General features: G+C 38.3%; 5 protein-coding genes across 5 annotated transcripts; 2 read left to right on the forward strand and 3 right to left on the reverse strand.

Moving 5' to 3' along the window:
* Window positions 1–314: 314 nt before the first annotated feature.
* Window positions 315–2,979, reverse strand: LOC120282481 (amino acid transporter AVT1B-like). Its single transcript, XM_039289307.1, has 11 exons — window positions 2,732–2,979; window positions 2,286–2,629; window positions 1,993–2,207; window positions 1,881–1,904; window positions 1,621–1,801; window positions 1,295–1,514; window positions 1,072–1,207; window positions 831–993; window positions 699–742; window positions 554–616; window positions 315–478 (listed from the first exon to the last, which is right to left on the reverse strand). The coding sequence occupies exons 1-11, from the start codon at window positions 2,947–2,949 to the stop codon at window positions 383–385; spliced, it is 1,704 nt and encodes a 567-aa protein (XP_039145241.1). The 5' UTR covers window positions 2,950–2,979; the 3' UTR covers window positions 315–382.
* A 1,784-nt stretch (window positions 2,980–4,763) lies between these two features.
* On the reverse strand, window positions 4,764–6,663 carry LOC120282495 (probable E3 ubiquitin-protein ligase RHC2A). Its single transcript, XM_039289316.1, is given in 2 exon segments — window positions 4,764–5,550; window positions 5,552–6,663. Coding segments are annotated over 2 exon segments (1,137 nt in total). The 5' UTR covers window positions 6,449–6,663; the 3' UTR covers window positions 4,764–5,310.
* A 2,705-nt stretch (window positions 6,664–9,368) lies between these two features.
* On the forward strand, window positions 9,369–18,023 carry LOC120281867 (pumilio homolog 2-like). Its single transcript, XM_039288560.1, is given in 10 exon segments — window positions 9,369–10,539; window positions 13,017–14,165; window positions 14,167–14,546; window positions 15,041–15,182; window positions 15,273–15,380; window positions 15,925–16,137; window positions 16,219–16,329; window positions 16,825–17,019; window positions 17,261–17,435; window positions 17,522–18,023. Coding segments are annotated over 10 exon segments (3,102 nt in total). The 5' UTR covers window positions 9,369–9,948; the 3' UTR covers window positions 17,560–18,023.
* Window positions 18,024–18,981: 958 nt separating this feature from the next.
* LOC120282394 (hsp70-binding protein 1-like) lies at window positions 18,982–22,527 on the forward strand. The gene is given in 7 exon segments (XM_039289201.1): window positions 18,982–19,295; window positions 19,377–19,519; window positions 19,715–19,765; window positions 21,029–21,250; window positions 21,354–21,456; window positions 21,730–22,219; window positions 22,221–22,527. Coding segments are annotated over 7 exon segments (1,137 nt in total). The 5' UTR covers window positions 18,982–19,209; the 3' UTR covers window positions 22,263–22,527.
* Window positions 22,528–22,603: 76 nt separating this feature from the next.
* On the reverse strand, window positions 22,604–23,626 carry LOC120282395 (thaumatin-like protein). The gene is made up of 2 exons (XM_039289202.1): window positions 23,475–23,626; window positions 22,604–23,373 (listed from the first exon to the last, which is right to left on the reverse strand). Exons 1-2 carry the CDS (start codon window positions 23,560–23,562, stop codon window positions 22,691–22,693), a joined length of 771 nt encoding a protein of 256 aa, XP_039145136.1. The 5' UTR covers window positions 23,563–23,626; the 3' UTR covers window positions 22,604–22,690.
* Between the last annotated feature and the right edge of the window lie 1,314 nt (window positions 23,627–24,940).

Below are 24,940 nucleotides of genomic sequence, written 5' to 3' on the forward strand. Positions count from 1 at the left end.
AAAGAAAAAAACAATATAAAACTTGTCAGATTCAACATCAGTGCATATGTGATACTGTTGCATGATTTCTTTTAAAGGAGGTGAAGATTTCAATGATTGCTGCAAAATAACTTTAGAAACATTGCAACTGATCAAACAATCAATGATGAAGAAGAGTTCAAGCCATGATCTTGAGGATTAATATGACAGTTTATCGGAATTTTTTTCCAGTCTATTATGATGTGAATGTCAATAACAAAGAAATGAATGAAACAACAAGTCAACAAAAGAAAATCCAACTAGTATATACAATTTCATAATCTAATAGTATCCCTGAGATGATTAGAGTCGACAATGAACAAATAACAGGTTATTTACTGATTTTAATTGGCATATTTTTCCTTCAGTTTGCCTTACTAAGAATTTGCTTGATTGAGGAGTATGATCCAATGCATGAGCATGCCACTCCAACCAAAATAATCCAAACACATAAAGATACCTGGAGAGAGAATAACCATATTTCACTGCATTATTAATGTCTATAACCAATGATAATAATACATGAATTTATTACCTGGAGATAATTTGTAGATCTCCGCTGGATGCTAAGGTAGCAAGCACATGGTAAAATAAGAGCCTGCCACAGCATTCAAAGGAAATGCAGTGAATTTATGGTGAACTTAAAAGCATTAAATTTTTACCACAAATTTGATACTTACCACAAGCATTGTGAAGATCGATCCAAGCAATGCCATCACAAAGCCTGAAAAACACGGTATCCATAATATGAAGTGTCGACGTTGCAGATAATATTTGCAATTGTTCTATTTAAATTTAACATGCTGACTCACCAAAATATGGAACCTTAAGTGCAACAATTAATGTTGAGAGAACTAGAAGTGTTCTGATCACTAACACAACCGGGCGAGATTGATGATTTGAAGGTAAGATTTCCTCTAGACTTAGTGCTACTGGAGTCATTGTAAGAGCATACTTTGAGAGTGGGTTCACAACCTGAAGAACAATGAGCTTGCTTGCTGAATGTTTAAGGTTGATATGAAATCAGGAGTCTCGATAATCAGTTGATCATACCGTAGTCCCAATTGCGAGTTTAGAAGCAACAAATTCAGGAGGCAAATTCAGTGTAAACTGAGATTTTGTGAATTCACCAAACATCATATACCCTAGAACAGCTACACCGGAGTAAACAATTGTACATATCAAAAAGCTGCATCAAAACAATCCTTACTTAAAACCAGTGATACGAGATTGTATCCGATAGTACTTGAAGGTTTAACTAGTATGAAACGGTTACCAGTAAAACATTACAGAGGGAAACTCTGATGGTGTTCTCATTGATGAATAAATGTTGGGGAAAACCGAATGTCCTGAAAAACAAAAACCATACAAACCAAGAGCAACTGGCAAGTTGGCAAGATCCAATGGGGTACCACCTGGGTGAAATCCAACTTTATCGACGGTACCCACCCAAAGCAAGCACAACACAGCTATCACGGACGCAGTCACACCTCCAGCTGAAATTTTGATCTTCATGACATGAATATTGTGGTGTCTTAAACTTGGTTTGTAAAAATTTTCAATGTGAAATCAAGCATACTTTAGTTTAACAATCACCATTACCTGATAGGTATGACAGCAAGCTAAGGTCTCGAAGCCAAACAGTTGGAAGAACCAGAAATGCAGTAGTTATGGCAAAGAGCTGCTGGGAGTTGAGAACAAATCCTAGATAGTTTAGATGAGCATTTGGAAACATTGATGACAAGCTATCACCAACTAAGATTATGTACTCTACACAACATGCCTGCAGAAATAAAATGCCAGCCAGCATTAAAACACAATCCAAAATACTAGCTTCGTCATAGAAACAAGAGTCCACTCACATAAAGCTCCAAATAGAGGATCACCTGAAGCAAATAAAAAAATATATATATATATGTAAGAATTCGTTCAATCAAAATTCAATGGAAGAAAACAAAGACTAAGAGACTTCACTGAGATGCATAAACGCCCAGTCCTCCCAAACGCAGCCTGGCCGATATCGGGATATGTTTGGAGTTCTGGAGAGCTATCCAAGCATCTCTTCAATAAAATCCCAGTGTAGAATGAGATAGAACCAAAACCAAGCAACAACAGCATACCCAACCACCCTCCTTCTTTCACTGCATAGGGTGTGGTAAGCAACCCCACACCACACAGAACATTAAGCCCTGCATCCAAACACACACACATTATCAGTTATCACCATAACAACTCATGCACAAGAAAAAAGTATTTATATCTGATACCATTTACTATAGCTTGAGCTGTAGAACACTCTGGAGATGGAGGGAGTTCCTTGAAGGAAGGCTTCCGAACTACAGCATTGTCGATAGGGGTTCGACAATCTGGAGGAGCAGGAAGATAGTGTTGATCAGGGTAAGGGATTTGAGGCCGAATAAGAGGTTTATCAAGGGAAGCTTCATCAGTTCTGGCAAAGGGGCTTCCGACCAAGCTTGAACCACCTCTAAATACACTCCCTGGCCTTGCAAAGGAGTTGCTAAGCCAGCTTGATCCACCTCTCAATACACTCCCAACCAAATTAGGAGATTGCACGCTCACGCTCACATTGCTCATCATATCAATGGATTGTCTGAGAATCTCTCAACAGAATACAAAGTTGTGATCTTTTTCACATTTATGTTTCTCAAATCCAAGAAAAACTATAACTTTGATGGAATTAGAGACAATGTACCTGTAACTTTGGGGCCAAATAAAGGTACTGGATTCATGGTCTCCATCGTCGGAGGGTTCGCAGAGGCGAGGAGACGAAGTGGTGGTGGTGGTGGAGAAGGCGGAGGAGGAAGAGGAGGGGGAGTAGTCGGTGTTGTCTTGCCGAGCTTGGTTCTCTTCGTCGTCGGTCTCGAGCTCGACGCCGCCGCGGTCGAGGCCCATCTCTTCGTCTGTTTTCATCGTTGAAGAACGACAGCTACACGACAAACGACACAAAAAGACAAAAAGAGACGATATTGTTTTTTGTTTTTTGTGAGCCCTTGTCGTTTGCGGGCTCTATGGTCCTCCTCGTCTCGCGGCGTCAATCTCTTTGGTTCGATCCCATTCTTTCGGATTCTTCTCTTTTTAATATATATATGTTTTTATTTGAATATATATATATAATAATAATAATAAAAAGGTTATTTTTCTAGACATTTATATATATATAGAGGCTATCAGTAATAGGAGATTTTAATAAAAGATTAAAAGGTAGATAAGCAAATATTAGATCTTATTGGAGCAATCCAAATTATTCAATACACAACAAAACACGTCTTAATTTAATTTGCAGCCTAGAGTTTTGTAAAATTTTAAAAGCTAGTCCATATTATTATTTATCTACAATAATTAAAGAAAACACATGTAAAACAAGCACATCAAAAAAATATGTGGGTGTATGTACAATTTGTATAGTTTGTTATACACATCAATCATTGTTAAATTATCAAGTTGGAGTACTATTTTAACTGACCTATTCATTTTTTTTAAAATAAAATAAATTATCCACAATGTATTAGAAATATTGATGATACAATGAAATACTGAAGAGGAACAGAGAATAAAAGAAAGGTAAAGGAGATGAGGATTCAGATTTTCATTTTAAGTTATTTTTTAAGTGATCCTGTGTGTGTGTGTGTGTGTGTGTAGCCATATATGAACACAAACACAAAACACAAACCACATAGAGACATGATCTAAATGATAACCAGCATTGTTGTTTTTATTTGAACTCTTACCATGGCCTTTGAGGTCCCATGGGGAACAATGTCACCCAGTTAACAACCAATGTTTCACTCTGTCCAACATCAAACAAAGTCCTGGAAATGAACACTGAAACAGGAATGCATAGTTGTCAGCTGAGTGTCAGTGGAGTTTCAGTCTCAAATACAACTGGCTCATCAAATCAAACAGAAAGGTGAGGATAACACTACTATCAATTTGGGTCAGTATATAGAGACATATATAGATATAAAGGTAGCTGGCATCCATTGCAAAAGCATGTATAACAAGGACAGTGGAATGAGCTGAATTGAAAGTAGGCCACTTTGTTGGAGCATCATTTTCCACCTTAAGATGGCATGCCATGGAGATCAAGGTTCAAGAAAAGATGATGTAAATGTTTGTGGTCATTATTATAAAATTAAAGAACAGTTTCAGTCTGTAATCCAAATGAAGGGATAAGATAAACAACAGAAGCACTTAATGCATTGCATTGTTTGGTGTTGTCATTCCAATATAACACATTATTGCTTCTCATAATTATTTGCAATGAAATCAGAAATTAAATGACACAAGGAATCAAATCTCAGCTGCATAAACAGAAGAAGAGGAAGGTAACATGCCACAAATGTGTGTCAACTATCAATGACCCACAGAAACAAGAACACGTGTGTATTAATATGGACATCCATATAAGCGTATGGTCTTAATCACATAACAGCTTCAACACAACTGTATTTTGATATATTAGTTTATTGACAGAATGGAAAGCACGCATGGATCACCACCACATGCTAAAACTCTTAATTGAATTCCAAAAATGATACAGCTTTGCAGGTTTGGTATGACATTCATAAGTTTCAAATATCTAGCAATAGGAAAACTGGCCAACTTGCTTGTGTTTGCTCAATGGCCACTGAGTTTCTTGAGGATGAATCACACACACACACACACACACACACACACACACACAGTTTAGATCAATGAAATAACAACGCTGAACACAATATCAATGAAAAGCAAAACAGAAACAGTAATAAAAAAGTAAATTTTGAAATATACATATAGAGAGAGAGAGAGAGAGAGAGAGAGAGAGAGAGAAATTATTCCACAAGGACATTTCACAGCATAGAAGGCAGACTTATACATCAAGCAGAGTGCAGGAAAATGAACAGGGATATCTATTGCCATTAGAATTGGAATTTGAGCGAAAATCTATGAATCGCTGCAGCAGCAGCAGTAGCAACAACAACAATAATAATTCTGTAGGCATGCAAATCAAAGCACAAGTGAGGCGCCTTTCTAGCACCAAAATCTCGCCGCAATTGCTAAAAGTTTCTTCATTTTGTTTGAAAATCGGATTAATACCTTGAACGGAGCAGTGATTCATGATCATAGTTGCATCTATATTTACACTGAATTTCACAGCAGAAAACAGTATGATTTCATCCAACACATTGAATCCAATCCAATTCTTTCCCTCATGACATTAATGGCTGCACTGGTGATGAATCAATGGAACAGAGCATCCAAAAAGATGGCAAAGTTTCAATTTTTAAGCTACCATCTTGCCATCTCGTCTTCATCTGGCCAATTGCTCCTATGCCTTCTTGAGAGCACAAGAGGGCCACTTCTATTTGTTCGAGAAGATGAATCTCTGCGCTCTGAATTCGATCTCGAAGATGAACCAATTCTTCGGAAAAAGGAGAAGAAATTGCGCAAAGCTCTGCCTATGCGTCCACTCTCCCTTGACCGGCTCCCTCTGGAGGTCCATAAGACCCTCCGTGGAGCTCCTCCCTGTGTTGAAACCACCATCCATCTCAGTATACACCACTGGAAGCTCCCTCTCCCCTGCTCTTCGTCCACCTGAGAACCTCCCCACAGCGAAGCCACCGCCGGGGAGCCTCCATATCGTGAGCCCCACAGCCTCCTCCTGCTCCTCGACTTCCGACTCCATCCGCCGCCCAACCTCAGTGGGCATCTCGTGCCGGCAAACAGGACAAGAGTTACGGAGCGAAAGCCATGGCAAAATGCAATCTTGGTGGTAGATGTGCTTGCAGGGCATCTCGCGAGCCTCCGACCCGAGCTCAAAAGCTTCCTTGCAGACAGCGCAGTGGGAATCAGTGCCGATGTGACCAGCGGCGATCTCGATGGTAGGCATCGACTCAATGGATGCCTTCGATGCCGGCGGATGAACACAATCCCTCCCCCCAGCCCCAACGCCGTTGACCTCGATCTGAGACAGCTGCTCCAGCAGCCGATCAAACCCAGACCCCATCAAGAAATCCGACATACTTGCAGGAATGGGGCGGAGGCCAGACCCAGCGCCGTCATCGTAATAAAGCTCGAAACTGCTAGACGGAGTCCGGTCATGCTCGATCCCACGTTCCGGAGTTCCACGGAGGACAATAACAGGGTTGAAAGGAGATCGATCCCCGCTGGTGGCGGTGCGGCGAGTACGACGAGGCGGTGGGGTGTCAGCCGAGGCGTTATCGAGAAGGTACATAGGCGGATGCGTGAGCCGTCGGCGGCGTCGGCTCTCCGCTGGAATTCGGGGAGGCGTGCCGACTTCCTCCAGGAATCCACCATCACAATCAGGGCAGACGATGGCGTCGTTAGGCAACACCCTAACGAATCTGCTACATCGGTAGCACCAGTACGACGCCGCCAGCGACGACGACGACGAAAACAAAGACATGGACTGCGAGCTCGCGAGGAAGGCGGAGGAGAAGGAGAAGGAGAAGAAGAAGGAAAAGCACGAGGACAACGAGAACCAATAAAGTTGGTTTTTTTATGAGCGGAAGAGCAGAAGAACCGAAGGATTAGTGGGTGAGGTGAGAGAAAACTTAGGCTGACCGGGGTGGTAAGCGGATGTGGTTCAAGGCCTCTCCAATGGCGGAAGAAGCCCGTGTGCGCGAGTTGGCGTGAAATTGACGCGCTTTATTCCGCACGAGCGAGGACGAGGTCTTCAACGCGGCGGACCACGAACCCTGAATACGGTGTTCCACCCACCGACTTCTCTGGATCCCACCTTTCCACACTAATCACCGTGCACCCCGCCGCCTCGAGATCCGTGCATCAAATCCCAGACACCGAGACAAGCGTGGCTGTACCCAAAATCCTACAACTTGATTATGTGGCAGACCCTCATTGGTTGCTAGATAAATGATGCCACGTGGCTTTACAGAGAATGGGGCAAGGGTATTTTCGGAAGAATAATAAAAAAATATTCGCGTATTTTCATGAAAGTGAGAAAAGGAAGTCCGGATTCGGTTTTCCACTTACGACGGTAAAAAGCTGAAGTTATCCTCCTCCTCGCTTTTCCTTTTGTTGTTTTTTTAAGTTTTCACCATTCTTTTTTTCTTTAATCAAGCTTTTCTTTATTTTTTTTAATTAAAATAGATAAATCACTAAATTATTAAAAAAATACAATAAAGAGAAAATAACGAATAAGAAAATACTGGAACTAAATAACATACTGGAATTCTCAATAGGGATGCGAGAATAGCGAAGCAAAGCTGTACAGAGAAAATAAAACAAAGATGGAGGATTACTACTGCAGTACAGGGCTGCCCAAGTACAAAAGAGGAGCACTCGCGATGAGTCGTCATCGAGTGAGGACCCGAAAGTCGTGTTTTTTTCTTTTTCATTTTCTTTTTTGGAGTTCCGGACTTACTTTTGATTTTTCAACACTTCCCCCACTTCTGGTGTTTATTTCAGGAAAAGTGGGGAAGTAAGGGAAGTGGTACTGATTCACTTTGATTCATTTACCCCGAGTGAAAACATTCAGCTACTTTCGATTGAGTGGATTTTTGAAAGTCCGACTTTCAGTATTTTTTTCTTGAAGTGAAAGAAAAGTGAATCAATCTATAAAAACTAATTTATTTTCGCTTATATGTTTTTTTTTTAAATTCATATAACTTCATCCAACACCTAAATTCTTCGATTCTATTCTCACTTTCTGACAAATGAACACAGAAGTTCTGGAAGTGATAACATTTCTCCACTTCAGAAAAGTGGCACTTCCCTCAATTTTTAAATTTCCCTCATTTATAGTGAAATGAACACCCCAAATCTAGATGCATGAACTCTCAATATATATTTTTGGAAGAGATTCAGGACAAGCTCGTACAAGTACTCTGAATTGAATTATTTATTTATTTTTGTTGAAGTTCCTCTAGTTTATAATAAGTTTATATATATTTCATATATCCAACATTGGAAATGCAGTAATGGAACTGCCAATACTTGCCTGCCTTACTTGCGACATATTAAACGTTTCATGTTTGGATCTACTCAGCTTCCCTCATTAGCATCTATGGTCTTAACTAATTAATTGTTTTTATGTAATAATCTCATTGTTTATATATGTTATTAGTTTCAGATAATTAATACAAGAATGATAGTTAATGTATTGAAGTAAGGGTAATGGTTCAAGCTGTTAACTTTTCTAGCTTTTCACTTTGTGTTTGAAAAAAGTACAAAAACATATTTTATTATTCAAAATGGAAAAAAGTACACACATACATACACATGAAAAGAAGGGTTGATAAACACGTGTAGCTTGTGATCACACGCATTTATGTTTGACTACTGCTACTGAAACAGGAATTCAATAGAGTGTTTTTGCTAGAAAAAACAAGAAATGCATCTTAATTAAATTAGGTGAACATTGGTAATGGCAGTAGCTTACCAATAATTAATGGCTGTTCAGAAATATAAAAATTTCACACTTGGATTACATTGTTGACATATATATGATGAATTCTCACTTGAAGTCTTCAAGTACCTTGAAAATTGATTCACAAACACTCATATAATCCCTTGGGATTTGGACTATGTGATATGCTGCATGTCAAAATATAGGTTTTCTGCTACATAATTAGTCTTTAAGTTTCAGGTTTGTTCCTTTAAGTCAACCGCCACGTTTGGTGCGTTTCAAAGTTCCATTGCTTAGATGGTTCCATTTCACACGAAACTAAATATATGCATGCAATTAGACCATTAGCACCAAAGGCTAAGCTTATATAACACAAATGGTCAACAAAACCAAATCAAACAAAACCAAACCAAACTAAACCAAATTAGATAAGTTCGGGAAAAGAATTAAACTAAATTAATCTCAGTTTAAGACAAAATCTACATATATATATATATATTAATTATTATTATAATATATATATATAGATATAGAAACAGCCATATCCTACATCCAAATGTACATAGCTGTGCATATAGAGTGCCAGAGAAAGTCCTGTCCCTCGATTTGCAGGCCTGAGTTATTGGGCCTTGTGAAGGCCCATTGGGTCAATTGGGCCCGGTACGGTGAAGTATATCTCTGCAAAAATATCTCAGGCCGTATCCGGCAAAGCCGAATTCGAGGAAAGCAGACACGGGTCTCTTTCAGGAAACCCTAAGCACGTGAGGTCCGCGTGCTCAGAATCTAACTCTGCCGACGTGGCACCGACTTTTTAGAGCCCGAGCCTGGAAAAAAAAAAAACATCATAATTACAACTCCCCTTGAGTCCTTAATCACAAATTTAGCGCTTTAAAGAAAATCTAAAACTCTGATTTATCGGTAATTAACGGAGAAAATTACATTTAAATCCTCATTTATTTCGGTTAATAACGTTCGGGAATTAAACCCCTGCGATAAAACCCTAGAGAGGGGGTTCTTGCATGCAGGGATCCCTCTATCTGGGCTAATCCTGGCCGTTCATCGTCATTATTGACGGCTGAGATCGCACAGGGCCTCGTGCTTATCACTCTCTCTTTCTCTCTCTCACTGTTCTCATGTCCTTCCTTGCTACTGGGCTCTTCGCCCCACCTCGCCCCCCTTTGAGAGGAAGCAGCGAGAACTTTTGGCGGCGGCGATCGCCGATCATTGATCTCTTGAGCTTGAGAACTCGTAAAATTCAAATCGTTTTTCGCCGATCTCTCGATTTCTGCCCGTTTTACTCCCGGCGCCGCCAGACGCCTCTGGTGCTCTTTGTTGAGCTTGGGATTTGGGCTGTTGATCGAGATAGAGCTTGAATTAGTATTTTAATGGCGAAAGTTTCGGTCTTGATAGCTTAAACCGAGTGTTCCTTGTTTTGAGACCGCGGTTTGATGCTAAAGTTGACTCCTTTCGCTCGCTTTTCGTATTTATTTTGATTTTTCTCGGTTTTGTTTCGTTGCTTTTCTTGTTGTTGATTATTGATGGTCACTGAGAGCTCGGTGAGCATGCTGTCGGATTTGGGAGTGGGGCTTAGTGGGGAGGAGTTGGGGAAGGAGCTGGGTATGCTGCTCCGTGAGCAGAGAAGACAGGAGGCGTCGGCGAGCGATCGTGAGAGGGAGCTGAACATCTGCCGCGGTGGCTCCGCGCCACCGACCGTCGAGGGATCCCTTGCTGCCATCGCCGGGATCAAGAATGCTAACGGGTTGTTATCGGAGGAGGAGCTCCTTTCGGACCCGGCGTACCTCTCGTATTACTACTCTCACGTTAACCGTAACCCTCGTCTCCCACCTCCGGCGATCTCCAAGGAGGACTGGAGGTTCTCGCGGAGGTTCCAGGCCGGGGGCTCTAGTTTTGGAGGGATCGGGGACAAGAGGAAATCCAGTCGCACTGATGAAGAAGTTGGCGGGTCATTGTTTTCATTGCAGCCGGGTTTTAATGTGCAGAAGGAGGAGAGTGATGTTGAGAAGAATGGGCTGAGTTCAGGGGAGTGGTTAGATGGTGGTGGAGACGGGTTGATCGGTTTGTCAGGGTTGGGGCTTGGCCGGCACCAGAGTTTCACTGATATCCTTCAGGTGATCTCTTATTTGGTGGTTTAGATCGTTTCTTCTACTTTGTTAATAAGATAATGTGGAGACTGTGCTTTTTTATCCGATTGTTTTCTGTTGTTGTAGATCATTGTTGTTGCCTAAATTTTTGAACTTGTTGCAATGACCACCGCTGAGTATCCTCATCGGATATGAAGTCTTTCTAATGTAGCTTTTTCCTAACAAAAAAAACTGGGCTCTTTTTTCGAAGAATTGTGGCACTCAATTTTGAATATCCTTCAATATGTGCTTTTGGTATATGCGTATATGATCCTCCATATTTGTCTTGAAATAGTTTGTCGCTTCTGTTGGTAGCTCCATGTTGTCGATTCAAACAGTTACTCATTTTTCCCTGGTCGTTGCACTCGTTTCTCACTTTGTGATTTTATTTTAACAAAGTATTTGAGTTTGCAAATCATCACACGCCACGCCTGATCATATTATTACCACCTTGAGGCTTAGAGGTTTGCTGGTTTGTTTACATGCTTGTTTCTACCTTGCGGATGGATTTGTCCTGATGAAATCTGGCAAGGCACTAGTAATCGCTAGTGAGGACAATGGTCAAGATTAGTAAACCTTTTGTTACTCAGATGGAAGATGTTAGGGTGATTTTGGTAAACTTGCTTTGAAAGAAGCTGTATCTCTTGTGGAATTCTGAAAAAAATGACCTGCGTTTTTATGTCATTGTTGGGAGCATGCTTAAGTATCCAGCAACACTACTTACAGATGAATTGTTAGTTGTTAAATATAGTCTCATGTCTGAGATAGATCTGTCCTGGGAAATTTGTAATCATTACATTGGTAAAAATCCATGCTCAGACTGGTGCGTCATGTGAAGTGGATCATACCATTTCTTCTGACCGCAACATGTCGTCATTCAGTTCTATATATTCTTTGTCGCAGGATATCTTTGTTGAAAGTGTTCTTGCTATAAACTGTCTGGTGGTTAAACAGCAAGTTTTCCAACGAGTATCTGATGCATTTTAGTGACGATTGAATAATAGCTTGTTTCTAGCTTTCAGTTGTTGGAAATATTATTTGAACTTAGAACTTAGAAGTGCAAAATGTTATTTCTCCTTGTGCGCAAGGCCTCGTATTCTGTTTTTTTGCATTTGCACAAAGCTCCTGTTGCTCAAGCATATGAACACATGTCAAATATAAAAGATAGTCCCATTGACAAGGTTTTTTGTGTGCCTATTTGTGTGAATAGGGATATGTGCTCATTGATCTTACTTTTTATCTGAATAATAGGGTTTTCTTTTCATCTGAATTATAGGGTTTTCCTTTGACTAATCTCCTCTCTGTAATGAGGCCCATCTAAATTTATCCTTTTGGTTTCATTCTCAACTTCAATATTTTGAATTACCTTATCTTTTATGATATTTTCCAACTCCATAAATTTTTATCTTTATGACATGATTCTTATCTGATAATGAATTTTCATGAATTTAAGTATTTAAATTTTTTTAGTTTTATTTTTGATATAATTTCGATTTCATGTGTTAAAATTTATTTCTCTAAAAGACAACCGGTTTTATCATAACATTTACCACTGTGATTCACATTTGTGTACAATATATGTACACATATAGATATATACCGAGGCACGCACACATATATATACAATGTATAAACTATAAATATATATGTGTATATATATATGGTTTTGTTAGTATTTGGCTTTCATTAACTTCCAAGTGTAAGATAATCTCCAAGATTTGTGTCTTAGTAAAGTTGATTTTTAATGGTATGCTTGTTGAATTGATCCGCATTTCTCTCCTTGTGATGCTTATTTCATTTCTGCGAGACACAAGTGCCGTGCTGTTTTTTATGTTCAACATTAACTTTATCATTACCGATTACTGAGAGATGGATTGCATGCTCTGAGCAGTTTTTATTTGTCTTTTAGAAGTTTGGTTAGTAACGCATAATTTATCTCATACTCATATATGTTAACGTTATGGACATCCGTTCCTTTCCAGAGAGCATCATTTTTAGCTGCGTTATTCAGAGGAATTTGATTTAGGATCTGCCATTCTGAATCAATTGCCTTTATTTGGTTTAGCTATCACCGGCAAATGATATTTTGCTAGTCACATTGCCTTAGCAGTTCAGAGAACATGAGAAGAGAAAGAAATCAATTGGTTAACTAGATATAGTTGGAAGTTCATAGGAAGAAAAAGTTTGATGTCCTACTGTTTCTGTGTGGACCTTGGTTCCCTGTCAAGTGTTAACTAATGGAAATGGAATGCCCTTGAGCATATTCAATTGAGCCAATAAGAGAAAAACTTTTTAGTGGCTAAATTTGATAAACAATAACTGTAGGTGGTATTCTTATGTTCATATCAATCACTTTTTTAATAATTACTTTTTATTTTTAGGATTTGGTAAAATCCTTGAGATTTCTATGCCTTTACTATTGATGAAGTACTTGATTTTAATTCTTTGGCTAATTTGTTTTCCAGGAAGAACTAGGCCAAGGTACCTTTTTAGGTCCCCCATCTCGTCCAGCAAGTCGCAGCGCATTTGGTAGCATTAATGAATCACTAAGTAATGCTGACAATCAGATTGGTTTACTTCCTGAGGCTTCCTCCATTGATAGGCTGCAGCCTGGTGGAAGTATCCAAAGTTTTGCTGGATATCAACAAAATGGTGGACAGGCTTCACATAATTTCCCTTCTGTTTTGGGATCATCTATTTCAAGAAGCACTACTCCTGATGCACATTTGTTGGGCAGAACTTCTAGTCCTAGTCTGTCATCTGTTGGTACTACAAAGTTTGGCATGCTCAATAAGAATACTGATGCTGAATCTTCCTATAATGGTATGGCCTCATCTAATATAGGTGAAGCAGATGATCTTGTGGCTGCTTTATCCGGAATGAGCTTGTCATCTGCTGGTATTGATGATGACAGTGTCGCACTCTCAAAGCTTCAAAAGGAAATTGATGATCAGCAGAAATACCTTTTTGATCTGCAAGATAATCAAGAGCATATTGATCAACACCATTTCTTTAAAAGATCCGATTCAGGGCATTTAGGTATGCCCTCTGTGCCGCAAGCAATGAGGTCTCCCCGTCCTGACCTTTGCAAGAACACTGGAGTTGATGGGCCGGTTGATCTACACAGGCTTAATGGTTCATCTCCTCATTATCTTAAAATTCCTTCTGCAACTTCAGTTGCCAGTCCTGGTGGATCTCCTGCTCATTATCAGAATTCTGATAATACAAATCCTGCTTTTGGAAGTTTCGGATTGAGTGGGTATCCTAATAATCAAGCATTATCAGCAAGGGTGTCAAATCATATCGCGGCCAGTAATTTGCCACCTCTATTTGAAAAATCTGCAGCTGCTGCCGCTGCCGCATCTGCACTCTCTCCTGGTCTAGATTCTAGGGTGGTAGGTGGTGTCTTCCCCTCAGGGCAAGGCTTAAATGGAGCCATAGATCTGCCAAGTTTCAACAGACTGGGGAATCATGCAACATCTGCTCTTCATATGGGCCCGATTGATCCACTTTACAGGCAGTATCTGAGGACTGCTGAATATGCTGCCCAAGTTGCAGCAAACTCTGGTGATCCTTCAGCAACCAATTCATATGCGGATTTACTTGGGCTACAGAAAAGCATACCTTGGGTCATTGCTTCAACCACCAAGACAATATGGTATGCCATTTGCTGGTGGATCTGAGGGGTTAAATCATGGTTACTATGGCAATCCTCCTTTTAACTTGAGTGTGGCATATCCAGGAAGCCCTCTAGCTAGTCCTGTAATGCCCGCTTCCCCTGGTGGACCTGGTGGTGTTCATAGGTATGGTGAACGGAGCATGCGTTTTCCCTCTGGTTTAAGAAACTTGACTGGAGGGGTCATGGGCTCTTGGCACTCAGAAAATGTTGGTGCTATGGATGAAAGTTTTCCTTTATCACTTCTGGAGGAGTTCAAGAGCAACAAAACCCGATGTCTTGAGCTTTCTGAAATTGCTAGCCATGTTGTTGAGTTCAGGTATAGATTACTTGCATGCACATCTTTATTCTCAAAGTGAGATCACCAGGGTTTAGATTCATATGCATAACACATACATGTGAAACATCTTTCAGGATAAAAAGGCTATAACTTTGATGTCATTTATCATGATCCATCTCTAGAATCTGTCACTTAGCTTTTATTGTATCATGCAAGGAAACAGCATGCTTCAAATTTTTTAAGCATATCTAAATGAACAGTTGCTTCTGATTACCTCGTATTGCTCACTGAGCAATCCATGTAACCAGAAACTTATTGCTGTGGTGTACCAAAAGATACTTGCGCACGAAATAGTCAAATGTCGCTGTGCGAACTGTTGGCATGGTGCTTCATCTACTATGATATGCACATTTCTAATCATGAAGTTTGAGCTAATACCTTTAAATTTTCTATTTTATGTAGTAACATCTCAAGGTACTTATGTACTGATATTTAGAGGTATTTGAACAAATAACTGTTTGTGTCATGCCCAGCTCTGATCAGTATGGAAGTCGATTCATACAGCAGAAACTTGAAACAGCAACAGATGAAGAGAAAAATATGGTTTTCGAGGAGATCATGCCTCAAGCTCTTCCATTGATGACCGATGTGTTTGGTAATTATGTTGTCCAAAAGGTACCTCCTTTGTTTAAATCTGTTCCTTGTGCCAACTTCATTAACGCTTGATATTTTTGACAAGACTCACATGGTTTTTTTGTCCGTTAGTTTTTTGAGCATGGAACTGCAGGTCAGATAAGGGAATTGGCTGACCAACTCAATGGTCATGTATTGGCACTCAGCCTTCAGATGTATGGCTGTAGAGTTATCCAGAAGGTAACTTGGTTTTAATAATTCTTGACAATGAAGTGAAATGTAAATCTTTAATTTCTTTCCTTTGCTTGTTATTTCTGAGCTTTTGGCCTTGTTATGAGCTTTAATATGGTGCAGTTCTCCCAGTAAACATGTCTATCTTTGTTGGTCTCATTATCTTTGTACAAAGAAAGAATGACTATTGTTGTTTTCTTGCTAATCAATCAATCTTTTACAAATCAATTTCTGGATGAAAGACGCATCTTTCACAACACTTGAAATACAAAGCTTAGACTTGGGAGCCATGTTGCTTGCCTAATTTAGTCAGGAAGTATGCTATGAAGTTCACCTGCTTTCTTGTTATGCTTGAATGCTAAAGGAAGATTGTGAAACATTTCTTCCATCCACATAGTATTGCCACTATTTAAAATCAGAATAGTTCATTAATGGAGATGTGTATGCTTTGATGCTCCTGCCACAGTTTTTCTAGGTGTCCTGGGGTGTTGAAGAACAGTTCTTTGGTGACAGTCCTCTTAATATCTTTCTTTTTATGTTATTATTGATGCAGGCTATAGAAGTTGTTGATTTGGACCAGCAGACTAGGATGGTTCAAGAGCTTGATGGTCATGTCATGCGATGTGTGCGTGACCAAAATGGGAACCATGTTATTCAGAAATGCATTGAGTGCATCCCTCAGGATGCAATTCAGTTTATTGTTTCATCTTTCTATGATCAAGTAGTTATGTTGTCCACTCATCCCTATGGCTGCCGTGTTATTCAGGTTCATGCGTTTCTTGATAAAATTTCTTACACATCTGTATGTACATGATCTAATAGCTTTTGTTTATTTCTTGTGATGCAGAGGGTTTTGGAGCATTGCGATGACCCTAAAACCCAGCAGATTGTGATGGATGAGATCATGCAGTGTGTTTGCATGCTGGCTCAAGATCAGTACGGGAATTATGTTATTCAGGTCTGTTTATATTTATTATTATTGCTTTAGATATCTTTTCGGCATATGAAACAGTTCTTTGAACCTATATATGAATGTGGAACTAACTATAAGGGCCATAGGCATGCAAGGAAATCGCAGTTTCTATCACTGTATCACAGGAGTAGATTATACAATTTTGATTCTTCCATCATTTCCTTCTAATCAGTAAAATGTCATTCCTTATGGACTTGCATGATGGTTTTTTGTTTAAATTTTTTGAGACATCCTGTAGCATTGTCTAAGTACTGTTTGTTGAGGTAAAGTGAAGAAAACGGTTCAGGTATCATTGTTGTCAGTCAATTTTATTTTGATCAACCATAAAATGTTTATACTTCATCTATTATGATGAGGCAAAAAGATCTGGTAGTATCTGTTATGTGGTAACAAGATGGTCTTGCTTTCTTTTGAATATTCAATATCATGCATTGCTTGATGTATGGTATAACTAATTGATTTAACTTTGGATTTCTACAGCATGTTCTTGAGCATGGAAAGCCTGAGGAGCGATCTGCTATTATCAAACAATTAGCCGGCCAAATTGTCCAGATGAGTCAGCAAAAGTTTGCTTCAAATGTCGTTGAGAAGTGTTTAACATTTGGTGGGCCTGAGGAACGTCAAGTTTTGGTGAATGAGATTCTTGGAACAACTAGTGAAAATGAGCCCCTTCAGGTCTGTTACATCTATCCATTCTTTTAGAAATTGACATGAGTTGTGATGTTGTGCACGTGTTTATATGGCTCTTGCATTGTTTGAATGAGTTCTACATTGTTTTTCTAGTTGTGTTGTTTGTATAAGGTCCGACTTTGTTTGTTCTTCCGCCTTTTCTGATAATAAGGCTAATGTTTTTGAACTACAATAGACATGAATACATGCTAAATCAGCATCATTTGTTTTTCTGGAATTCTTCCAGGCAATGATGAAAGATCAGTTCGGAAACTACGTTGTGCAGAAAGTATTGGAAACTGTTGACGATCAGCAACGTGAGCTGATACTCTCACGAATAAAGGTCCACTTGAATGCACTGAAGAAATATACTTACGGAAAACATATAGTCGCACGTGTAGAGAAACTCGTTGCTGCCGGGGGTATGCTAACCTTCCCTTCACTTTTCCCTGATCAAAGAGCATTGTGTCAGCTTCATGTTCTAATGAAATATTATCATCTCTTGCAGAGAGAAGAATAGGACTTCAATCCTCTTACTCCACCTAGACGGCATAGCGAAGATGTACAGCTAACTGATGCTAGTATCGGCTCCACGTCTTCATCTATCTATGTAGACGATCGAGTACAGACTGATTGAAAATAATAATGTTGTTTGTACTTAAAAAAAATTGTACATTGTGTAGTATTAGTTTGAGATGATATGATAGTAGGACATGCATGTTCAGAGCACCTCATACAGCTACATAGAGGTTCAAAAATGTGTGTGAGTCTCTCAAAGGGTGTATAGCAATGGTAAAGAAAGAGAAGAAGAAGAAGCGTGTACTAGTGCTGCTTATGTTGCCGTGACTGTACAATTACTGCTGTGTGGAGAGCTCTAGTTTTAGAGTTATATTTAGAGCACTGAATTTTTGGTTCGTCTGTTGTTGGAGTTCTTTTGTCATTTTTCTTTATAATGTACAATTTTCTTATGTCTCCAAGACTTTAATTTATTTGGGTTATGTTTTTGTTAAGTGTTTTGTTGTTTTCTTGCTTTAGATAATTGTCTTGTTGATTTCACGGGAATCTATTTGTTGATTAATTTAGGTCCTTATGCACCAGTAGTCATTAAAATTATGGAAAATTGTTTATTTAAGCATCGATTTGTTCGTATGGATTGTTTTTAAATTGATTTTATTTTAAGACTGTGAAAAATAAAATAATAAATTAATTATTAAAGATATTTATTTAAAAAAATAATTTTTACATGAGGTGTTCATTTTTAGATAGAAATTCGAGCGCCGGGAAATCAACTTATTTCTCAGCTTATGAATTTTGTTAAAGTAGGGATTAATTAATATTTGCCTTAGATAAATGAAGAGAGAGATACATGACAATGAAGTCACTCTGTAAAATTTTTAGTTGAAGTTTGACCAGAGAAATACATAAATAAATAAATAAATAAATAAATAAATAATATATGTATATATTATTAATTTTGACAAAATATATAAACTTTTCTATTTTTGTAAATGTATACAAGTGAAAATTTTCATTTTTTAAGAACTAAGAGATTTTGACTTTGAAATCTTTCGAGCACAATGCAAAAAAAAATAAATAAATGCTTACCACAAATTTATCAAAGAAATTTTTTTATTTTTTTTATTTTTAATATTAGTACCCAACATCTATTACATTAGTGCAATTTTTTTCTAACAAAGTTTTATAATAAATCACTACAATTTTCATGGGTTAAATTTTTTTTTCTTAATACTAGAATTTATTAAAAATATTTTTTGCGTTGCAATTTTTTTTAGTTTGAGTTTAAAAGTATTTAATATATAATTAGAAAAAAACTAAAAAAATACACAATAATATTAATCCCATTTTCTATTTTTTGCCCGTCACTGCACACGTATATATACACACACACAAAATTTGGAATGATTTTGGAATGGTAAGACAAAAGACATGGTGATGATGCTTCGAGATCAGAATTAGGAGAGAATAGGTGAGTGTAAACCGTTAGATTGATTTTAGACGGCGATGATGTTTCTAGAGTGTTCTTGTGATATCTAGAAGAAACCTCTCCATTCTCACCCGCGCGCGAAGGTTTCAGAGACGGCGATCTCATTGCTATTTATATCTCAATTCGAAGCCCTTGTTTGAATTTCAATCTGGAAGTGCTCGTTGTTTGAAGGAGCGTAGATCGTAGAGACGATGGCCGGCGATGGAGTGAAGTGGGATGGGTTGCTGAAGTGGAGCCTTGCCCACTCTGATGGCACCAATCCCCCTCGTAATCTCAGGTTTATCTTTGACTTCGATCTGGTTTCCTTTTGGTTTTGAGATATGTTTGTTGTTTTGGGTTTTGATTTTTGTTGGTTTAGTGAAGAGGATCGGAAATGGTTCATGGAGGCGATGCAGGCGCAGTCGGTGGATGTTGTTAAGCGGATGAAGGAGATAACCCTAGTTATGAAAACCCCAGAGGATGTCTTGGAGGCGCAAGGTGTTACTCCTGCTGATATTCAAGGTAAGGCGATTCTATGGAGGGATTTGAGACGAGTAGCTTTTGATAGAGTTTCATTCCTAACTAAAGGAAAGCTTTGATCTTGATAACAAATTTGGGCACTATAATTAATGTTTGTGAGAAATCCATCGGTTTTAGCTGTGATTGTTTGTTTTATGCTCGTTAATCCTGGGAGTAATCAGGTTCCTTGCTTTGCAGATATGTTGGATGAGCTTCAAGAACATGTGGAATCTATTGACATGGCCAATGGTACGCTTCAGCTTTCTTCATACTCTTGCTGTGCTGTATCTTGTTTCCAAATTGTTGCGATATGTACCTCTTGCTTTTATTTGTTATTTTTTTTTCTTGTTTGAGGTGAGGATCCAATTTTCTATTGTTATAATGATTTAATAAGTAAAAATCATAGTGACACACAAATTATTCTTGAATTCAATCATGTATCAGAAATTTCTTAACTGGCACTATTCTCATTTGAAATACGATTTATACAAAGGACTTTAGGGTATATGTATTATATGGTTGTGGGCCTTCTGGATAATCAGCTACAAATCCGATCTCATAAGGTATGCAGGCAGCTGATAAGGTTCATGATGCTAAATAGCTTTTGATCTCAGTTTATGCTGCTATAGTTTAGTTCTAAATATTATATGATTATAAGAGAGATGCTTATGAGCTTGTTAAATTGAAGTAGATTAATGCCTTATGCCCTGAAGTAGCTATTGAAACATAACTACTTGTTGTAAGATTGTCTTTTGCCATCCATGCTGTGATTCTTGGTTTGCTTTGATTAGAACTTAGAAGCAATTCATCATTAAAGCTAATATATTTGAGACTTTATCATCTTGTTCTAGCCTCTAGGAGTGCAATCTCCATCCAGGAGAAGCATCTTTAAATAATTATCTTCTCTTTGCTTGCCAATCAGCTCAAATTTTAGTTGGGTTATATATATATACATAATTTTTTTTAAAATTCAAATAGCTATGATGTTGTTAAAGGCTTTATGGTGAAAGACAATGAATTATGGTTTCACCAAAATAGAGAAATATCAAGTGCGAACTTTCTTGACAAGTGAACACTAGTTTTAAGTGTTACAGTCTAGCATATGTATGCCGGTGAATGTTGCCGAGATTTTTAAATTCAAGAGCTTCTATTGTGACTGCTCTCTCTTAACAAACCCCAAATGTAAAAGACAAAATAAACTCTTTGGGGTGCCAAAATTCTAAGGCATTTCATCATCCCAATTTCTGTCTTTGGATGAAAAGGTGATGCTGGGTAAGATGTTTCAGAACACATTTCCACCCCTCCAAAATTTTTATTTTGTTTCCTTCCGACACTTGCATTTTAGAAGAGCAAGGCCATCCTTAATTTCATCCACAGGGAGGTCACCTCTCTTCTCTTAGGACAAGAGAAGTCTATGCTATGCTATGAAGTCTCTTTTTAATTCTAGTGAAAATATGGTGTTTCTATCTTAATATATGGTTCCTTATTCTGTTTCGTGCTATTCTCCAACAGACTTGCATTCCATTGGTGGCTTGGTGCCTCTGTTGGGTTACTTGAAAAATTCCAATGCTGGCATACGAGCAAAGGCTGCAGAAGTTGTGACCACCATTGTACAGAACAATCCCAAAAGCCAACAGCTTGTGATGGAAGCTAATGGATTAGAACCTCTTCTATCAAATTTCACCTCTGATCCTGATGAAACTGTCCGCACAAAATCACTGGGTGCAATATCCTGTGAGTAGCCAGCATTCATGTATCACATTCTCAGGATATTCTTGTGCTTTCAAAATTTTGGGGCTGACAGTTTAATATTGTTTGTTTGTTTGATGATCTCCAGCTTTGATTCGGCATAACAAACCAGGAATTGCTGCATTTCGCCTCGCAAATGGTTATGGGGCACTGAGAGATGCATTAGGTTCTGCAAACGCCAGATCCCAAAGGTACTTTACTTCCTTCGAAATTGCATCCTCTGTTAATTTAAGTTTAACTGGCTTTGCGATGGGGCACAATCACTTTTAAGCAGTGGCACAATCACTTTTAAGCAGTGGCACAATGGGTTCATGAAAAATGGCACAATAGCTTCACCAAAAATAACGTTTAATGTTTTGGCGTGTATGCTCAACAACAATTAGCTTGCTTTTATTTTTCTCATCTCATGCCATCCTTTTGTGGTTCTACACATTTACTAACAATTTAATGATAATATTTACCAGAAAGGCACTCAACCTAATTCAATATCTTCTTCAAGAGAACAATTCAGACTGCAATATTGTCAAAGAACTTGGATTTCCTCGCATTATGATGCATCTTGCTTCCAGCGAAGATTCGGATGTCCGAGAAGCTGCTTTAGGTGGCCTTTTAGAGATTGCTCGTGACAGGACATCAGAAAGCAATGCAGTGTTGGCAGAAGAAGATAAGCTGAAGCAAGTTCTACAGGATCGGATCGAGGGCATCAGCTCAATGACACCAGAGGACTTAGGTGCTGCCAGGGAGGAGAGACAACTTGTGGACTCTCTTTGGAATGCATGCTACAATGAACCATCATCACTTCGAGACAAGGGCCTTGTAGTCCTTCCCGGGGAAGATACATCCCAGCCTCCCCCTGATGTTGCTGGCAAATTTTTTGAGCCACCGCTTCGGGCCTGGACCGCAAAACCTCCATCAGAAGAGAGGTCAGATTCTGACGTTGACAAGAAGAAAACTAGCTCCGCTGCTGTTAGGTGCAGGCCCTTCAGGAGGGAGCTAAAATCCTTCCAACCAAAATGATTAAAGGGTATTCTCTGCATTCTCTTCATTCTCATTCTCATGCTTGGAATGTAACATTTGTTTTTGCCCTTGATTGTTCAGTTCAGTTATCCTAGTACGTTTCTTTTTCTTTTGGTTTGTAGAAAAAAAAGATTATATCAGTACTTTGGTTAGTGCTTTTGTGAACACTAGTTGTTGTGACACACTTTAAAAGGCCTAGAAGGATTGAAGTGTCCCATCTCCTTTGATCCTTTTTCTTTCTCAAACTTTTTGTGCCCTTCTTGAATAAGCAATAACAATTCATTCACTAAAAAAATAAGCATATATATATAATTACAAGCTAGTAAACTCACTAATAAAAAAAGAAAAAGAAAAAAGAAAAACCACACAACTAACAAACTAACACATAGAAGTAATGCCATACTTGTTCTACCTTCTAGGAGGACAGAAAGTAATGAGGTAATGCCTGGCCTTACACATATTAAGACTAGAAGAATCATCAAAGGCATAACTATAAGCTTTGGGACAAATAGCCTTGAAGAGATGCGAGAAGAGGGTAGGCTTACAAATCGTAGGGGAAGCATAATCTCCAGTACAACAATACTTAGCCGTATTCAAAGCCAAACATGCACTCTTACACCCCACCACCTTTCCATTCACCTTCACCTCAAACCTTGAAGGACAACACACGTTGAGATCAACCTCACACTCAGCCACTCCACACCCAACCCCTCCACCAATTGGTGACATGGCCACCGGGAGATTAAACCCATCCACTAAACTAACATCATAGAAATGAATTGGAGACTTAGATGTCCCAAGGGTCATCTCAACAACTGTAGCTGGTGGTTTACCTCCAGTGCCACTGCAATGCAGCATTCCTCCACAGTCTCCAGTTTCACAGTAACCTTTTCCATTCTCATCAAACCAACAGCCTTGTCTCCCCCATACTCTCCCTGACCAACCATTAGGAACTTCAAACACTGCTTCTTCTCCTATGCCCAGATGGAACCCACCATTTCCAGGCGTTTGTTGGCCGGAGCTACCGAGTGTTCCTGGCCACACACTGTAGTTGCAGTTGTTCACCATTATCAGCTGAATCTTGTCTGAAACTGAAAGCCATGATAAACATATATAAAAGATGAGTTTAAAAGAGAACTCTAAAATTAAAACATATATAAAGAATTAATGAAGTACTGCTACTAAATCTCACTTGACAATGCCATTGATACTGAGTAAAAGAAGCAGAAGAAGAGGAGAAGAAGGATATGTGTTTGTTTAGAAGTTGCCATTTTGATCATAGTTTTTTTTTTGGTTCTCTGGAGTTTGTTTTGGAGTGTGTTTGTGAAGTTTGAGAGAGTGGCTCCTGGGGTTTCGTTACCACGAAGCATGCTAATGAAGTTAGTTTATAGTGGGAGGAGTGATCCACTAATCCACTTGACTCCTTCTATTCCGAGGTTTTACACACATTATCTTGTTACTTTTTCTATGGTTCTTTACTTATTTTTCTTTTATTATTATTATTTGGCTTTTACTTTAACTAGTTATAATTTTGCATATGTTCTTTGCTTTGCTCTTTGGGTTGTCGTCACCGACACTTATAAGATCTGTGGAAATTAAAAGAAGATTATATAAATTAAAAGGTTGTTCAGAAGCCATGCTTTTGTAGGGTTTGTAGAGTTAGTTATATGGTGGAGTTGTAGTCTCTCTCTTTGCACATGGAGAATCTCTCTTGCATGTTCTTTTTGTTTTTGTTTTTTTTTATTTTTTTATCCTTTTTATAAAAATTAGATAAATTAAAACTTTGTTGAAAACCATAAGAACAGGTACAGGAAATTAGATATATCCCAATAAAGGTAGAAGATAAGGACTAACATATAAATTAAGGAAGAATCAAAATGAACACAATTAAGTACGAAAAGAGGACATGCAATCCACTGAGAATGAAAAAACATCATAACCGAAGATCAGTCTAAAAAAAATACTAATAATGTTTAGATCACATTTGCCACAAGTGAATCATTTATTCTGTGACTTGTTTTTAATAGGAGAGTTTTATCCATTTTTTTTTTTTAAATCATTTATCCTATATATATCCTATGTAGCATTGTGAAAGGGATGAAAAAAAGTCTCTACTCCGATTTGAGGTTGTGGGTATATTTCACAAATCAGTGGATAAGTCTAGAAAGTAGAGATTGAGTTTGATGTTTCAAGATAATTATATTATGAATTTATACTGTTAATTTTTTAAAATAAATAAATAAACCGCATATATTAAAAAAGAAGAGACTACAGGGATTCACTGGGATGTGGAACAAAATGAAGAGAAAAGGTCACCCAAACCCACAAAAGGCAGTTGGACACCACAAAAGCTAAAAGAACTACTTCGTCTGAATGTTTATGTATTAAATAAGATATCATACATTGGTTGTTGAAATAAAATAAGATACCATGGGCAAGACATTGATTACTAAATTCATTCATTGTAATGGTTTTATTCCTCCAGAGTTACATGGCAAGAAGATTTTTCTAGGAGATATGTAAAGCACCGCAACTGGTGCATCTCCATATGTATCTATCTATATTTTTTATAATCCTTTAAATAAAAGATGTTTGAGCTTAATCGTCCAAAAAAATTTTAAGATATTTGAGTTTACCAGATTTCTATCCTCGTGGGTT

The sequence above is a fragment of the Dioscorea cayenensis genome, chromosome 18 (assembly GCF_009730915.1).
Source record: "Dioscorea cayenensis subsp. rotundata cultivar TDr96_F1 chromosome 18, TDr96_F1_v2_PseudoChromosome.rev07_lg8_w22 25.fasta, whole genome shotgun sequence".
Lineage (NCBI taxonomy): Eukaryota > Viridiplantae > Streptophyta > Magnoliopsida > Dioscoreales > Dioscoreaceae > Dioscorea > Dioscorea cayenensis.

Excerpts from the sequence above, each read along its gene's own strand:
- LOC120282395 (XM_039289202.1), bottom strand. The coding sequence starts at position 23,562 with ATGATCAAAATGGCAACTTCTAAACAAACACATATCCTTCTTCTCCTC. Across the intron at positions 23,374-23,474 it reads AGTATCAATGGCATTGTCAA|TTTCAGACAAGATTCAGCTG; the intron begins GTGAGATTTAGT and ends CATGGCTTTCAG.
- LOC120282481 (XM_039289307.1), bottom strand. The coding sequence starts at position 2,949 with ATGAAAACAGACGAAGAGATGGGCCTCGACCGCGGCGGCGTCGAGCTC. Across the intron at positions 1,905-1,992 it reads CTGGGCGTTTATGCATCTCA|GTGATCCTCTATTTGGAGCT; the intron begins GTGAAGTCTCTT and ends TATTTGCTTCAG. Across the intron at positions 1,802-1,880 it reads TCCTCTATTTGGAGCTTTAT|GCATGTTGTGTAGAGTACAT; the intron begins GTGAGTGGACTC and ends TTATTTCTGCAG.